This window comes from Ctenopharyngodon idella, chromosome 21 (genome assembly GCF_019924925.1).
Source record: "Ctenopharyngodon idella isolate HZGC_01 chromosome 21, HZGC01, whole genome shotgun sequence".
In the NCBI taxonomy this organism is placed as follows: domain Eukaryota; kingdom Metazoa; phylum Chordata; class Actinopteri; order Cypriniformes; family Xenocyprididae; genus Ctenopharyngodon; species Ctenopharyngodon idella.
In genome coordinates, this window is record NC_067240.1 from 11,917,785 (window position 1) to 11,931,438 (window position 13,654).

Below are 13,654 nucleotides of genomic sequence, written 5' to 3' on the forward strand. Positions count from 1 at the left end.
AAAATGCAAGTTGGAATGATTAACGAATTCATCTCAAGCTTCAAACAATAATAAATGAAAACCGAGTGAGACACTTCTCACATTTTCTTCACATTAGTGACATTGTTTCAATACACACCTCATTATTTTGTTGTATTTCAAATGTAAGATGAGCCTTATATAAAAGCAATTATTAACCACATTCACTTGGTACAGACATGGCTGCTTTCTGAATTAGAGATGAGCTCTTCGTTATTTCTGTGGTGAGGTTAACATTTATTTCAAACAAGCAAATTTGAGAGCTTATATAATGCAATTTTTACAGATTAAAAAAATGACTGATGATTGTTTTCATAATATTGCTGTTACATATTTGCCAGTATAGTGTCTGCTAAGTGGCAAAATTCTTACTCAAACTGAATAAATGCATACGTTCGACTGAGAAGTGCAGAAATATCTACTCAACCCTTAAGGCTGTTGGACGTGACACATTTTTTATTGCATTAGGCTGCTGTTTTGTTTGCGCTATCGGTGCTACTCTGCCTCTGGTTCATTTTGAAGTCTATCTCCTTTGACAAATGTTTTCCATAGTCTTGCCTTTATAACTCTCTGAATTTCATATAATCACAAAGATTAGATATTAATTTGCATCCAAATTTGGGGGGTTTTATGACTAATATAGTCTGATGTTCCTTTGAATCCTCCCTCAATTGGGTCTGCGGTTCATCCAGCACATTTTCTCAGATAAATCTAATAAAAGATTTAAAATTTCACAAATTCCTAGTTTATGCGAGATGCATAATTCACATGTAAATATTTGGGAATAAAATAACACTATATTCAACACAAATGAGTATTTAAAAAAAAAAAACCCCAGATGCATGGAAAAACCCTGATTACTGGGATTTGTTTTAAATAAGTCTATTTCTTCTCATTATGTTAATTTTTAATATTAGCATATAATAAAAGAGCCATTGTCAGATCAAAACTGTTTTAATATAGGGCATCTATTTATATTTACTTTAGGAAGTTAATTTCTATTCGTTATGTCATTCTCAGCTCTCAGCCTATAGATGGCACTGTTACAGTGCTAGTAGGCGGATATGACATCTCAACGCGTATTTGACTCTTCTTGGATCTAAGCGCGGTCTATTGGAATTTACTAGAAATATTATTTCTCTCTCTCTTACGTGTGAGGTAATATACTCAAAAGCTAATTTGTCACGTTTAATATCTGTTTTAAGTGAACGCGAACCCAAGAACTGAGCGTTTAGTTCTTTTATAGAGCAAACTCAGTAATGTGCATGCTACACCGTTAGCTGATAGTGGAGCTAGCTGGCTAACCTCTTAGCGGCAATAATAGATAGAAATATATTTAGACAAATTAAAATGTTGTTTTTAAGGATAGTCTGACAGTGGTTAGTTTAGCAGCATGAAATACGCTGTTTTTCACTGATAACGTTCACTGGCACTTTAGGGAGTGCTAGAAGTACTACCTCACTAGATATGCTGAATGTTTTGAAATGTCATTGTACTATATTACTGGCATTTATTTCAGGTTTGGTGTTGATCTGTGGTCTGAGTTTCCATGGCCGCACCAGCCCTGCAACAGCCCAGTTATCTTCTGGTTAGTACTAGACTAGTGTGCGTGTGTGTATATATATATATATATATATATATTTCTTTTTTTCTAACCCTTGTGTCTTGATGTCTTCAGGCCAATTTAAAGGTAGACTGGACCAATAAACCTCTTCATCAAAGATGTCATGAGTTGGGCAAAATTATAGACGATTACCCTGCAAAGGTACAGTTTTCTGATTTAATACATGTGCCAATGTTGAAATACCCCTTGTTATTTGTACTTTTATTATTAATGTGATACACTTTTATAGTTTAACATGGAGGATCCATTGCCTTTTTATAAAGTATTTCTTTTTAAACCAAACACAGGCGTTTTTTTTGTTGTTGTTTTTGTCTTTTTTCCTCTCTCAATTCATCAGAGAAATCCATTAAGGCAGATGCGCCGTTGCCCATGTATTAGAGATTAAACGCAGTGTCATCTGCTTGGCACATGGCACTGGACCAGCTGCTGTCCTGCTGGCACCGCTTTACTCTCACCCTGACTCAACTCTTTGCTGTCTGAATGAATGATGTTTGTTTAGTGCTGAACTCTGTGACTGCCTTTCTCAGATTAATTTGAGCGTTTGTGGGCCATACATGCCTGTGCTCTTGCTTCATTTCTTGGCTCTTCTGAGACTCCTGTTTATTTGGCTTATTTAAAGGTTGCCATGCATGCTTCCCTGCTCTTTGTATCAAGAAAGTCATGAAAAGTCTTTGTGTTTATATGATGTTTGATTAGGAGCTGCATGCGATCTTTCCCTGGTTGGTAGAGTGTGTGTTCGGTAGCTTGGATGGAATCCTTACTGGCTGGAATCTTCGGTTTCTGCAGGCTCGATCAGCAGAGTACAACATCGCCATGGACTTCCTGGACCCAAGGTTCTTTTTTTTTTTTCTTTTTTTTTATTATTATTATTGTTATTATTTTTTTTGTTCTGTTTGTGTATGGATACTATTACCATTATTTTTGACTTCAAATCTGATATATACTACTGTTTAAAAAGGTGTAGGGTTTTGGAAAAAATTAAATGAATTATTCAGCAAAATATGAAGACATTAATTATTCAGCAAGGAAGCATTAAATTGCATTAAATTGATCAAAAGTGACAGTAAAGACGTTTATAATATTACAAAAGATGTCTGTTTCAAATAAATGCTGTTCTTTGGAACTTTATTTTTATGAACTTTATACTGATTCCAAAAACAATATTAAGCAGCTCAACATTAATAATGTAACAGGATAATAATAAGAAGAAATGTTACTTGAGCACTAAATCAGCATATTAGAATGATTTCTGAAGGATCGTGTGACACTGAAGAGCAATGGCTACTGAAAATTCAGTTTTGCCATCACAGGGATAAATAGTGTTTTATTTTATATATAAATAGTTTTATATATATAATATATGTATATATTTTTAGTGTATGTGTGTATATATATATATATATATATATATATATATATAATTATTTTGTTTTACAAAATTACTGTTTTTACTGTATTTTTGATCAAATAAATGTAGCCCTGGTGTGCATAACAATTCTAAACACATTAAAAAAAATCTTACCAACCACAAACTGTAGTGTAAATATTAAAATTTAGCCCTGTTGTAATCAAATTTTAAATATTCATTCAACAGTGGTCCTATGATGAAATTGGTTTACAAACTACAAGCTGAGGAATACAAGTATGAGTTTCCAGTCAGTTATCTGCCGGTAAGTGTGCTCTACACTCAGATTAACTGAAAAAAAGTTTGTTTTAAGGAATTATGTCCATTAATTATGTTTATGTTCAGAGGTATTCATTTAGGTTCTGGCGCATCATCCCTGATTAATTTCAAAGTATAAATGATGTTATTTTCACAGCATTATTAACCATGTCTGCATTTATTTGTGTTCTGTTTGCACAGGGTCCTATAAAGTCGTCCATTCAGGCAGGGGTTCTGCCAGATTGCCCTCTGTTTCACAATAAAATTCAGTTCCCCATGTCAGGCCTTCTATCACTCAGTACGTCTTAGCACTTTTCACCCCCTTACTTTTGTGTTTTACAATAAAATGTGTTATATAACTTTCTGTAACTGTTACAAGGCTGTTTCATCACTCTATATCTTTCTCTCATAAATATCTGTTCTTAATCTTTTGCAGATCCTTTTGAATATTATATGTTCAACTTTGCCTCCAGTCTCATTGCACCAAAGGTAAAAGCTGCAAGAATAAATATAAGCATTACAGGATTTTATTGGCTGTATGTTGAAATGTTGTTTAATAATCTTTTCAGAACTACCCTCCAGGGCAGCATGGGAGTTGCTCAGATAGCGCGTACTTTGTGCTTGTCGACACCTACCTCAAGTATTTTCTTCCTACAGAAGGCAATGTGCCTCCATCACCTTACTCAGACACCAGGGGCACCGTGGCCTCTCCTGCTCCAAGGTATCATGAACTAATTTTAAAGATCCTTTTCACAGTAAATAAACTCCAATTTTTTAAACTTTTATATGCTCCCTCTCCCAGGTCTCCCAGTGTGCCTTATGTTGGATACGGTGGTTACAGCACCAGTCTGTTGAAGCGTCATATTACCCATCAACCCTCAGTCAACGCTGACCCTGCCGCTCAAGAGATCTGGAGGTCAGAGACTCTTCTGCAGGTAGGAAAACACGTTCTTAAAGGGATAGTTCACCCAAAAATGAAAATTGTCATCATTTATTCACCCTCAAGTTATTCCAAACCTGTATACATTTCTTTGTTCTGCTGTATACAAAGGAAGATATTTGGAAGAATGTTTATAATCAAGCAGATTTCACCCCCCTATTGACTACCATAGTTTTTCTTTTTCCCTACTGTGGTAGTCAATGGGGGGGGGCGAGATCTGCTTGGTTACAAACATTTTTCCAAATATCTTCCTTTTGTGTACAGCAGAACAACGAAATTTATACAGTTTTGGAACAAATTGAGGGTTAGTAAATGATGACCATTTTCATTTTTGGGTGAACTATGCCTTTAATTCTCATTCATGAGTTTACTTCATGTTTTGGCATACACTTCATGGTTGTGTGTTTCTAAAGGTGTTTGTGGAAATGTGGCTCCATCACTATTCTCTGGAGATGTACCAGAAGCTGCAGTCCCCTCAGGTGAAGGTAAGAACAAGATACAGGCCCTTAAACCTAAACACTACCTTCCTCCGCTGCGCACGGCTGGCTGGCTGAACACCACCACCCTCCAACCCTTCACCCCTGCACTGCATAGGAACTGCTGCACAACACCCACCCTGATTTATGCACTTCCTCTCCCTCTGTGAATGACACACATGTGCTCTGTTTACAGATATATCCTAGATTTTTGTAAGCATTTTTAAGGGGGGGAAATGTTCCTGTTCATCATCAAAGTCATTCTGACTGATCTAATGTCATGTATGTCCATGCTACATGCTTTTTTACTTTTAAGAGTATACTAGCATATAGATAACCTCAATGTATGGCTAACAGATATGAGCTAAAAAAAAAAACACAGAACTCCTTTTTGTGGTTTTGTCTTTAAAGCTAAATGTGTTATTGCTAGTGCTTTTACACATTTTAAAATTCACATTCTAAGCTATTTTTGCTTAAATCGACATTAAATAACTATTTGAGTCATTTGTAGTAATTTCTAAATTTATTTTGTATATAAAATATTTTATTTATTCAAGTCAGAGTTTGTCATTGCAGTTGACCTAGCTTATTCTATTCTTTATAACATGTCTTTTTGCTCTTATAAAATTTACTAACAAAATGTAATTTTCTTGTGTAATACATGAGTATGAAGGATATATATTACGTTATGTACTACAAACAGATTGGTTGGAGTACAATATGTAAAATATACACTTCTGCCTCCCGTCTAAAAAAAAAAAAAAAAGAAAAAAAAATCAATAGTTTCTTTTTGTTTTTGTTTTTTTGAGGTAATCTCTTTAATTGACAATCATATGGGAGTTTTCTAATTAATCCACTTATCGGCTTCATTTCAGATCAAGCTGTTGATTTTAAATGTTAGCTGAACAATTATGTCTTTTGTAACTGGCTGTGGGTGGTGCTTCATTATCCTCTCGACCCAGCCCAAATGTGTTTTAAGCATATTGCTGATGTTTTTCATGAGATTTTTGGTCATCTTGTATAGCTCTTTGGAAGTTCACTGAGGCCCCCTAGTGGTTTCTGGCCTCTGTAGTTGAGAACAATTTGTGTAGAACATGAATCTTCCTTGAACTGTTTTATTTCCTGTGTTCAAGGACTTATGTTAAAATCAACCCAAAGTCATATGACTGCTGAAAATAGAAGGGGATAAAAAAGAAATACAGCTTTTTAATTCATGTTTACTCTGTTCTCTGTTGTTTGATGATTTGGGCAGAATAAGCACAGGGACAGTACACAATTGGCATGTGATTGAAGTAGTAGAGTTATTGCTTCATGTTTAAGTCTGCATGATGCAGCCCGCTGGCTCCTTGATATGTCTTCCGTCTTTGTTCTTTGGCTATGCAATGTATGTAAGCTTTTGGTGTCTCTGGTTTCCGAGTCTATTTCCCTGTCCGTGCGTTATTTACAGTCAGTATATCGGTGCAAGTCTCCCTCCAGTCAGCCCAGAGCATATTAAGTGTGACATCTTTTATTTAACATCTTTTGTGCTGGATATAATGAACTGGAAGTCACCAATTTACTAAAAATGAAAGGAACGGTTCACCCAAAAATAAAAATTCAATCATTATTTAATCATCCTCATGTTGTTCCGAACCTGTATGCTGTTATTTTTTTTTTTCTATGTAACACAACCAAAAGTTTGTTTTCATGTAATATATCAATTTTCATATACCACTGTTTAAAAGTGTTGAGTCGGTAAGATTTTTTTTTTAAGAAGTTTCTTATTCTAACCAAGGCTGCATTTATTTGATCAAAAGTACAAAAACTGTAAAATTGTGAAATATTATAATTTTAAAATAATTGTTTTCTATTTTAATGTATTTTATTCCTGTGATGGCAAAGCTGGATATTCAGCAGTCATTACTGCAGTCTTCTGTCTCACATGATCTACCAGAAATTAATCTAATATGCTGATTTAAATATTTGAACGTGTGTGTGTGTGTGTGTGTGTGTGTGTGTAACACATTACATTTAAAAAAAAAAAAAAAAAAAATCTGTAATCGAAGATTTTTTTTTTTTTTTTTTTTTTTTTTCCTTGGAAAAAAATAACAGTATATGGATTTGGAATGAAATGAGTAAACTGACAAAATTTCCATTAATTGGGGGTGAACTGTTAAACTCTAGTGATGGGGAAAAAGTCTACACAGTAAATATGTAATTCTGTTTGCATGGCCTGAATTTTAGCAAAAATGAACTACTTTGTCTGAAAAAGAGTAAATTGGTGACTTTTATTGGTATATTTCATGGTGAAAACTTTAAAGATGCAGTGTCTCCTTTTCTGCTCACATAAGCTCCATTCGGTTTTATTTGGATTATAGAGATGCAGGCTTCCTGAGGCAAACAGTTCTACAATTTAGTTTATACCGTAGTTTATACTCTAGTTAGCATCATTCCTAAACTTGGTTTGCCTTTTTGGAAAAAGTCACAGAAAAGCATTTTCAGTATAATTTTCTTAAGAGTAGCTATATCCTCTGGCCATATTTCATCATGCATATAGTTAGAAAATTGAAGTCACTATTTTAAATGCCACACAGCCTTACACTAGAGGTTTGCCTTGGTACGAAAAGGACAACTGCATCATCTTCATGTTCATTGCATTTGTGTCTTTTGTGGTCAATATCGATTTGTCTCTTTCTTTCCTTTTGTACACCCCCATTTCGGTCCTGACTATGTCCAACTATTTTTCTTGGATTGCACTCTGTCCTTTTTCCTTTCTATTCTCATGTTCACTGCCCTGCTCCTCTCCCCCTTTTCTTCTTTTCCTCCCCCCACTTTGTTCCTCTCTTCCCCTTCCCTTCCACCCGTTTGTGATGAGTCCTTCAGCTGGCGTTGTTGCAGTACCGCCTCAGTATGTCCAGCATGCTGTGCCAACCCCCCGCCCCACCAGGCTCTGGGACCCTCCACACATACCAAGTACTTTTACCTTTTCATTCAGTTCCACGGGCTTCCTGGAGGTAACCTAAGATTAGATAGGAGTTAGACTAGGGGTTGGTTTTAACGCTAATGTTTAAGGCCAGTCTTTAGGTTGGGAGATTTGGTCTGATTATAATGTGTGATTGAATTAATGTGACTAATAACTTGTCTTGGGATCTAAATAGAGATATTGCGACGCTGAGAGCTTGTAAATGTGAGAAACTGTGTTCGTAAAAGCATGTCTATTTATATGGTGATTTTAACCCATTTTATGTGATCTTTTTATTTGGTGTAATTTTCTCTTATTTAGAGTGGTTGTTCTTATGCTTTCAACTGTGCAAACACTACTACACTACACAGAATATCCAGACCAAATTGCCCAGACATCTTTTGTTTTCTAAAATGCCAACTTGTTTCAGCTGTATGTGTGAAGCCTCGGGTATGATGGTTTTGAAAGTATTCCACTGTGGATGAAACAGTACGTTTACTTTACACCTGGTGTTGACATTCGTTTCGGATGTTCTGATCACAAGTGGACAAATGAGACTGATCACATTTACACCCAGTAGTAACAAATGTTTTGATTGCGTTTACTGTGACCACTGTGACTGATTCAGGATGGTTCTTGTTTCTGCACGTTTGTTACCACATTTAGCTCAAAGGGTTAGTTCACCCTAAAATGAAAATTTATCCCATAATTTACTCACCCTCAAGCCATCCTAGGTGTATATGACTTATATTAAAAAAAATATTCTGGCTCTTCCAAGCTTTATAATAGTTTACTTATATATATATTTATATATATATATATATATATAAATTTGCTATATTTACTTACTTATATATCCATATTTATAACTTTATAAATTTATAAGTATGGATATTTTTCTTACAAAAATGCATCACTTTGCTTCAGAAGGCCTTTATTAACCCCCTGAAGCTGCATGGATTATTTTTATAATGGATAGATGCACTTTTATTGGGCTTCAAAATATCGGTTACTATTTACTCCCATTATAAGGCTTGGAAGAGTCAGTATATTTTTTATATAACTCAGATTGTGTTTGACTGAAAGAATAAAGTCACATACACCTAGGATGTCTTGAGGGTGAGTAAATTATGGGATAATTTTCATTTTTGGGTGAACTAACCCTTTAAGAGTAAATTCAAATTTTTATTTATTTAGTTTTATTTAAAAAAAAAAAAAATGTTTATTTAACATAATATTTCAAGCAGAAAGCTCATTGTTGTTTTAACCCTGATAATGCATAAAACTGCAGATAATTTTCAGATTTCCATATCAGTTTTGACCTGGTCAAATGTAAGCATATAAAAGTAATAACTTTTTCAGTCATCATTTAAAAAAAAAAAAAAAAAACATATATTTTGTATCTGATTAATAACTTAATAATAATTAATAACTCATTAATGACCTAATGTGCAAACATTTCAGAGTTTTGCATGTTACCGTGTTATTACTACACTTACAACTTTTTTTTTTTTTTTAATTAAAAATTTAGATTCTTTGAAATTTCAAATTATACATGAACTATAGCAAAACCAGTGTGATGCAAGGAAAAATACACATCAATATTTATGAGAATACATTATGAAATTCATAAGAACAAATTAATGAATTTAATCAAGCTTTTTAAATGAACTTCAGATGTGTGTCGTTCAAATAATCTGTCACTGCATGTAAATGCCAGTCAAACCAGTTAATACCAGGTATAAATGGGTTCTCAAAGATGTTTTTAATAACCTTAAAAGTCTGACTTGTGTTTGTGGTGTTTGGATGATGTCTTAGGAGCCCTTCACGCCTACAGAGGAGCACGTCCTTGTTGTGCGTCTCCTAGTCAAGCATCTGCACGCTTTCTCCAGCAGCCTTAAACCGGAGACAATCTCCTCCTCGCCCTCTGCCCACTCCCACAGCAGTCCTCTGGAGGAGCTCAAGCGGTGGGTTTTTACAGCCTGCTAGCATTTGTCAGCTTGTCCTGAGGATCGGGCTATATAACTAAAACATCTGTAAATCTAAGGTGGCATGTCGTAAAGAGGAGCTATTCACCCGATCGGGTGCCGTGGACTTGATTGAACTGTCTTCTGTTTTACTGCTCTGTCAATAAGCCTCCACTCTCTGTCTCCCACAGTGTAGTGGTGCAGAGGTTTGTCCAGCAAAAGCTGTATGTCTTTCTACAACACTGCTTTGGACATTGGCCTTTGGATGCCTCATTCAGAGCGGTAAATGTCCTTGAGTGCTCACTGACATTTGGAGCCTACTCTATACACAGACATTGTGCTCTTTCAAAACATAGTGAGAGTTATGATGCTAAAGAAATGCATTAAATTTAATGCAATGTGTTTTTGTTGTTTTAGGTACTAGAGACGTGGCTTAGTTACATTCAGCCTTGGAGATACACTGGAGAGAAAAACAACACGCAAGCAGATGGCGGCCAGAACAGAACTGTTCCCGATAAATGGTATTTTATATATTGGGTGCTTGTTAAAGGATTACATACACTACCGTTCAAACAGCATATATACAGTATAATTTCTTTAAGAAACTAATACTTTTATTTATTAAAGACAGATTTAATTGATCAAAAGTGGCAGTAAAGACATTTATGATTTTACAAAATGTTTCCATTTCAAATAAATGCTGTTCTTTGGAACTTTATATTCATCAAAGAATCCTGAAAAAATGTATCATGGTTTCCACAAACATATTAACTGTCATAATTAAAATCAGCATATCAGAATGATTTCTGAAGGATCATGTGACACTGAAGACTGAACATTTTAAATTGTTACTGTTTTTACTGTATTTTGATCAAATAAATGCAGCCTTGGTGAGTATAAAAGACTTATTTCAAAAACTCCACCCCAAACTTTTTAATGGTAGAGAGAGCATTTGATGTAATTTGACAGTTTGTGATTTTCAGATCATTGTGTATCAAAAGGGTTTTTGGTCTTTGTCATTTACAGGGCCTCATTTGTCCAGGAGAATCTGCTCATGTACACAAAGCTTTTCCAGGTCTTCTTGAATCGAGCCATGCGCACAGACTTGGTCAATGCCAAAAATGCTCTGATGGTCTTTAGGGTCGCTAAAGTCTTTGTTCAACCAAACCTGTCAGAGATGATCCAGAAAGGTATTTTAGAATGGATTTTTGAATAGTGTTTTTGTAGAACGCCCCATAGATTTTTATTATGATATGATATTTGTTTTTTATGAGCAAGTTTATATCTCCAGGTGAGCAGCTGTTCTTGGAGCCGGAGCATGCCATTCTCCAACGACAGAACCGTGTCTTCCTGACACCTTCACATGGTGGCAGCTTCCTTTCTTCCCGCCAGCCAATGGGGACGGACAGCGTCTTCAAGGTCAAAAGTCATGTTTACAGCCTGGAAGGGCAGGACTGCCAGTACAGCCTGATGTTTGGTCCTGATCTACGTAAAACTGTAAGCTGAAAATGAATGCTAGATGTGCTAAAAAGAGTTAGTGTTACTTGCAAAAATCAGTGTTGAATGCATGCGATAAGCATACTTTCATAAATACTTGAAATGTTACCACAGAAAGGAATATAATAGACCACGTTTCCTTTTGTCAATTCCAGGTGTTAAAACTCATCCAGATTATCGCCCAAGCCCGACAGACTGCTAAACGGATATCGGATCATTCTGCAGAAATGGCTGCAAACAGCTCTTTTCTCTCGTGGTTTTCCGTCGGCTCCTTGGATCATAACAACACGTTTACTGGAGGAGAGATGGACGATTTGGGAGAGGGTGTGAAGAAAACTCACGAGTTTCTCGACAAAGCCCTGGACTATCTCTGCCAAATATTCCGGGTCAGTCTATAACTGCTTTTACTTAGGATGTACATCAAAAGTTTGGAGTCTGTAATTTTTTTGTTTTTAAAAGAAGAGCTTACAAAGACTGTGTTTATTTGATTAAAAATACAGTAAAAACAGTAATACTGTGATATATTAGTGTTGTCAAAAGTACAGACTTCGATACCAAGCCAGTACTGAAATTTTAAAAATGTGATGCTCTGAGCGCTGTTGAGTGGATTCGTAAACACCTCTGATTGGCCATTGTGTTCACGCGCACAACATATATGGCTACAATGATTAATGCACAGGAGCGTTTGAAACCACACGGAAATGTTTGAATTTGAAAGCGGGAGCATTTGAAAGCTTGTGTATCTGTGTAATCAGTCAGTGAAGAGCTTCAAAGATGTTTTTTTAAAGCAATGATCATTGTAGCCAATCACAGACATATCTGATGAGTGCGTGAACACAATGGCCAATCAGAGGTGTTTAAGAATCCGTTCAACAGCTCTCAAAGCGTCACATTTTTAAAATTTCAGTTCTGACTTGGTACTGAAGTCGGTACTTTCAACAACACTGAAATATTATTTCAATTTAAAAACTATTTCTGTTTATTATATTTTAAAATGTTGCTTATTCCTGTAATGGCAAAGCTGAATTTTCAGCATCATTAATACAGTCTTCAGTGCATAGACTGCTTCAGTGTCACATGATCCTTCAGAAATCATTCTAATATGCTGATTTGCTGCTCAAGAAACATTTCTCATCAATGTTGAAAACAGACATAATATAAATATAAAAAAAAAAAAAAATCATTCTTTTAATGAGCAAAGTTTAAAAGAACCGCATTTACTTAAAGGAATCTTTTGTAACATTATAAATGTCTTTACTGTCACTTTTATAATATATTGTGTCCTTACTGAATAAAAGTATTTATTTATTTGGGGAAAAAAATCTTACAGACCACAAACTTTTGAACACCGGAGCATATATTTATTTACATAATTACTTAAAATGAAAGGTGAACAAGTTAATTTTGGTTCTTATATTGTACAGTTAAATGCAGGGCAGCTGTCTCAGCTGCTTGTCAATGTGGCATCTGTAGACGATGAAGGAGCGTCTAAACAACTGCCAGACTGCATACCGAGTGAGAATGGCCTTGTGTTAACAGACCTGGGCAGGTTGCAGGTGAGTTTTAGAATGCCGATCTTCTTCAACATATTCATTTTGCGAATCATAATGATTTTTGGCATGCATCGTTTTCTTTTTTATAGATCATCAATGGTCTTCGCCGATTTGAAATCGAATATCAAGGAGACCCAGAGCTTCAGCCTATCAGGAGCTACGAAAATGCTTTTTTGGTTCGACTGCTGTTTCGGATCTCAACCTTTATTAATGCAAGAGTAAGAATATTGCTTTTGCCTGCAGTGTAATCCAAAATTTAACCTTATTATGGTCTTGCATTTGCATTTAATTTCAGTCAAATGTGACCATGTTGTTTGTGTTCTGTAGTTGGGAGACCACATGGAAGCGCTCTGTTCTCGACAGGACCTCCTAGGCAGACTAGGACGACACTACCTGAGCAGTTCCTCGGTTGTGGCGGAGCAACGACGGAAGAGTCCAGTGACGCGGCAGATGAGGGAACGTCCTCAGCGAGTCCGTCTCAGCCTGCGGTTTCTGGCCAGCTATCGCACCCTCCTCGTTCTCCTCCTGCTCTACATGCTGTTTGCACTACTATCATTCGGTGTTTTCTCCAGCACTGGACTCATTCTCATCATCAGCTTTCTGTATGAGCTCCTCTTTAATTTCCTTAATGAAAAACTAAAGACTCAGTAGATGGAGATTCATTATGCTTTTTTTTTTTTTTTATTCTTTTAATGTCAATACAAAACTTCAAGCAAAGGTGCATGAAGGTTTTTATATACAGTATTTGCACTGAAAGTGTATTGGTAGGTTTAATGACAAAAATTGAACCGGGAATGTTATATCCAATGCACTTCTTTTTTTTTTTTACTATGAAATGTGGTTAATCCAGCTTTTCAGTCATTAAGTTCATTTATAATGGTGTTTTGCCAATGTGACTGTCAGAACAATCCAAAGTTTTGCACTTAACTGGCTGCATTTCATTAAACATAATGAGTGTCTCATTTGTATTTCCAT

At 35.6% G+C, this 13,654-nt stretch overlaps 2 protein-coding genes across 4 annotated transcripts in view; both read left to right on the plus strand.

Moving 5' to 3' along the window:
- Positions 1–13,654, plus strand: part of rpl17 (ribosomal protein L17) — a 268,902-nt gene that overhangs the window by 177,504 nt on the left and 77,744 nt on the right. The gene's annotated exons all lie outside the window — the stretch shown is intronic.
- smpd4 (sphingomyelin phosphodiesterase 4) lies at positions 1,040–13,647 on the plus strand. Of its 2 annotated transcripts, XM_051877737.1 has the most exons (20): positions 1,040–1,176; positions 1,538–1,606; positions 1,697–1,783; positions 2,339–2,475; positions 3,237–3,312; positions 3,507–3,603; positions 3,742–3,794; positions 3,875–4,026; positions 4,108–4,240; positions 4,659–4,730; positions 7,584–7,673; positions 9,481–9,629; positions 9,821–9,911; positions 10,047–10,150; positions 10,656–10,819; positions 10,921–11,126; positions 11,282–11,512; positions 12,551–12,682; positions 12,769–12,897; positions 13,007–13,647. In XM_051877737.1, exons 2-20 carry the CDS (start codon positions 1,568–1,570, stop codon positions 13,328–13,330), a joined length of 2,466 nt encoding a protein of 821 aa, XP_051733697.1. In that variant the 5' UTR covers positions 1,040–1,176; positions 1,538–1,567; the 3' UTR covers positions 13,331–13,647. The 2 variants fall into 2 exon arrangements, with proteins under 2 accessions (XP_051733697.1, XP_051733698.1); XM_051877738.1 differs by lacking the exon at positions 7,584–7,673.